We start from the raw sequence: 4,031 nt of genomic DNA, 5'->3' as shown, positions 1-4,031 counted from the left end.
TGTGGTTGCTGCTGTGATTGCTGTGGTTGCTGCTGTGATTGCTGTGGTTGCTGCTGTGATTGCTGTGGTTGCTGCTGTGGTTGCTGTGGTTGCTGCTGTGATTGCTGTGGTTGCTGCTGTGGTTGCTCTGATTGCTGCTGTGGTTGCTGCTGTGGTTGCTGTGGTTGCTGCTGTGATTGCTGTGGTTGCTGCTGTGGTTGCTCTGATTGCTGCTGTGGTTGCTGCTGTGGTTGCTGCTGTGGTTGCTGCTGTGGTTGCTCTGATTGCTGCTGTGGTTGCTGCTGTGATTGCTGTGGTTGCTCTGATTGCTGCTGTGGTTGCTGCTGTGATTGCTGTGGTTGCTGCTGTGGTTGCTGCTGTGGTTGCTCTGATTGCTGCTGTGTCTGTGTCCAGATCTTCGGCATCCTGAAGGCTCCCTTTAAGGACCGCGGTGAGGACGAGGGCCCGCTGCTCCGCCTGGAGGAACTGGCCGACCAGAAGAACGCTCCGTACCAGTACATGCTGCGGCTCTGCTATCGGGTGCTGAGGCACTCGCAGGAGGACTACCGCAAGAACCAGGTCGGTTCTGGGCTGAACCAGCAGGTGGATCAGGTAGATCAGGTAGATCAGGTGGATCAGGTGGATCAGGTAGATCAGGTAGATCAGGTAGATCAGGTGGATCAGGTAGATCAGGTAGATCAGGTGGATCAGGTGGATCGGTTTCCTGCTGTGAGTGAGTGTTAGATCGTTTACTAGTGAAGTTAATCCACTTTAATTCAAAACTATCCTGAATATTTACATTTGAGTAAAAGAATTTCAGCTCCAAAAGCAGGAAGTGGACTACAGTGCAGGGCATTCTGGGTAAATACAATCAGAGCTAATGTGTTAGCCTAGCGCTAGCAGGAGAAATGTTTTGTAGTTTTTAGCCAAAGACTAAAGTCCATTAGTCTTTGTCTAATCGTTAAAATCTGACGCCTCCATCTTGTTTCCATCTGGTGAAGAAGAAAGTTGCTCTCAGTGTCTTCAGAAGTTTTTGTCGGTTCCTTCGGTGGTTCTTAGTGCAGCGCCCCCACAGGCCAGGAGGGGAACAGGTTGCTCAGAGGGTTTGGTTGGTTTGACTCAAACCATCCAACCTGCTATTCAGTGGTAGCAGATTGGCTTTTTATCCATAATATTTGGAGCCTGATTGTATAAAGATCTGATGTGTTTGGTTACCTGGGCAAAGCAATATGGAAAGAAAAGAAACCTCAGAAATGTTTGTAAATGAGAAACGATGGACATCATGTCTGACTGCTTCTGCAGGAACACATAGCGAAGCAGTTTGGAGTGATGCAGAGTCAGATCGGCTACGACATTCTGGCGGAGGACACCATCACCGCTCTCCTCCACAACAACCGCAAGCTGCTGGAGAAACACATCACCAAGACGGAGGTGGAGACGTTCGTCAGCCTGGTGCGCAAGAACCGGGAGCCCCGGTACGTCTGGCAGGGAGCTGCTCTTAGTTCACCTTCATCTGCCACAGACAACTAAAAGCCACTGCTGGGGTGTGTGTGTGTGTGTGTGCAGGTTTCTGGACTACCTCTCTGATCTGTGTGTGTCCAACAACGTGGCCATCCCCGTCACCCAGGAGCTGATCTGTAAATGTGTGCTGGACCCCAAGAACCAGGACATCCTCATCAAGACGGAGTGAGTCAGAGCTGAAGGAAAAACGTCCTCTCTGTTTTTAAAAATGCTTTTATTTTGAAAGAGTTGATACTGTCACTGAGGGAACTGTCTCTGCTGTAACTTTAAAGACGCACATTTAAACAGATCAGATCTGTAGTTTTTGAATAAAATCCAGATTTATCAGTTTAACATGTTTACATCATAAAACCTAAGAAAACAAATTGATTGGATAAGAAGAAACTCCTGTAAGTTCAATATAAGATACAAAATAATTGTTCTAACATGATCAGTCCTCCAGCACCGCCACAGAGGCCCTTACATTGGCCAGCAGGGGGCAGCATACAGATCATAACAGAACTAATGATTCTGATATTTATCAGTTTTAAAACCAGAGATGCACTGAATTTGTCCCATAATTTTGCTGTTATGTTTGATAACTTTCTGAAACCCAAAAGGCAACAAGACGGAATAAAAACCAGATTTTTATTTCGCTCCAGCTTTATTTATCAGATTGACATGCTAGACGTACGACTATCGTCAGCCGATCCCGATGCTGATCCCGCTAACCCGTTCCTCCTCAGTAAAACCATTTCCTGTTTCTGCTTTGAGGCGGCGGGTCCCAAAAGAGGCTCATCCTGCAGCCGTTCAGGGAGAATTCCTGGGAATGGACGAGTTCGGAGACGAGGACGAGGTAGAGCGCCGAGCAGAGGAACCGGCAGCTGCTCCCAGCACCAAATTCTGTTCAGTTCTGCAGATTTAACCACTTCAACCTTTTTATACAATATTAGGAGAACATGAAAAAATGGAAATGAACAAATAATTCATTTCCTATTTTAGAAAAGAAAAACATTTAATGTCTAAAAGTCGACAACAGCTTTCCTTTAGTGAGCTCTTCTCCAGCTGAAGAGCATCACTATGAGCTGGGGATTAATTATTTATTAAATGATTAATAATTGGATACAAAAACTAAATTTATAAAATTTTAACTGAGTGAAGTTTTTTTTTTTTTTTAATCCAAAATGTTTATATTTTTTGTACAGTTTTGGTTTAATTTCTGCTCTGAGTGTTTTACTCTTTCATCAAATGGTATTTTTTGAGTCTATATTCTATCTAATCTATTAATCAGTTACTAAATTACTTGATAATTATTTTAGTTAACAGTTAATCACGATTAATCGTTTAAGGTCTGGCTGATGTGGACGGATAAAACCAACGAGAAGCAGGATAAGAGCATCCGACAGCTGGCCCAGGAAGCCAGACAAGGAAACGCTCACGATGAAAACGTCCTCACCTACTACAGGTAGAGCTCAGCCTAGAAATCTCTTCCAGATGTCACCTGCTGAGCCGTTCATCAACCTCGCCGTCTCACAGGTATCAGCTGAAGCTCTTTGCTCGGATGTGTCTGGACCGCCAGTACCTGGCCATAGATGAGATTTCCAAGCAGCTGGACGTGGAGCTCATCTTCCTCTGCATGATGGACGAGACCCTGCCCTTTGACCTCCGGGCCTCTTTCTGCCGCCTCATGCTGCACGCACACGTAGACCGAGACCCTCAGGAACTCGTGACGCCGGTGAAGTTCGCCCGACTCTGGGCCGAGATCCCGACCTCCATCACCATCAAGGAGTCAGTAGATCTTAATGTTTCAGTATGAATACTTTTGGATTGCAAACTAAAATACATTTTTAAAGTTTTAAATATTTCTCAGGAACTAAAAGGTTTATGGAAATAAAGGTAAAAATATAAAATGAACTTATTTTACTGACAGTGAAAGAATGCAGCACACAACAAAAAACTAAAGACGAAAATATATTTTCACCTGAAAGTGATGATGATGATGATGATGGTGAATGTGGTGATGATGATGGTGATGATGGTGATGATGGTGATGATGATGATGATGATGGTGAATGTGGTGATGATGATGGTGATGATGATGATGATGATGATGGTGAATGTGGTGATGATGATGGTGGTGATGATGATGATGATGGTGAATGTGGTGATGATGATGGTGAATGTGGTGATGATGATGATGATGGTGATGATGATGATGATGATGGTGGTGATGACGATGATGGTGATGATGGTGATGGTGATGATGATGATGATGGTGGTGATGATGGTGATGGTGATGATGATGATGGTGGTGGTGATGATGATGATGGTGGTGATGATGGTGGTGATGATGATGATGGTGGTGATGGTGATGATGATGATGATGGTGATGATGATGATGGTGGTGATGGTGATGATGATGATGATGGTGATGATGTTGGTGGTGATGCTGGTGGTGATGGTGATGATGGTGGTGATGGTGATGATGGTGGTGATGATGGTGGTGATGGTGATGATGGTGGTGATGGTGATGATGGTGGTGATGATGGTGG

General features: G+C 44.8%; 1 protein-coding gene across 1 annotated transcript in view; it reads left to right on the top strand.

Moving 5' to 3' along the window:
• The window catches only part of itpr3 (inositol 1,4,5-trisphosphate receptor, type 3), a 75,821-nt gene that overhangs the window by 32,068 nt on the left and 39,722 nt on the right, over positions 1 to 4,031 (top strand). The window contains exons 15-20 of the mRNA XM_015045729.1: positions 394 to 558; positions 1,282 to 1,454; positions 1,546 to 1,665; positions 2,254 to 2,335; positions 2,829 to 2,944; positions 3,016 to 3,267. Coding sequence (XP_014901215.1) covers positions 394 to 558; positions 1,282 to 1,454; positions 1,546 to 1,665; positions 2,254 to 2,335; positions 2,829 to 2,944; positions 3,016 to 3,267 — 908 coding nt within the window. The remainder of the gene's footprint in view (positions 1 to 393; positions 559 to 1,281; positions 1,455 to 1,545; positions 1,666 to 2,253; positions 2,336 to 2,828; positions 2,945 to 3,015; positions 3,268 to 4,031) is intronic.

The sequence above is a fragment of the Poecilia latipinna genome, unplaced genomic scaffold (assembly GCF_001443285.1).
Source record: "Poecilia latipinna isolate Pla-1442-1.1 unplaced genomic scaffold, P_latipinna-1.0 Scaffold741, whole genome shotgun sequence".
Lineage (NCBI taxonomy): Eukaryota > Metazoa > Chordata > Actinopteri > Cyprinodontiformes > Poeciliidae > Poecilia > Poecilia latipinna.
This window is presented reverse-complemented; position numbering and strand designations above follow the sequence as displayed.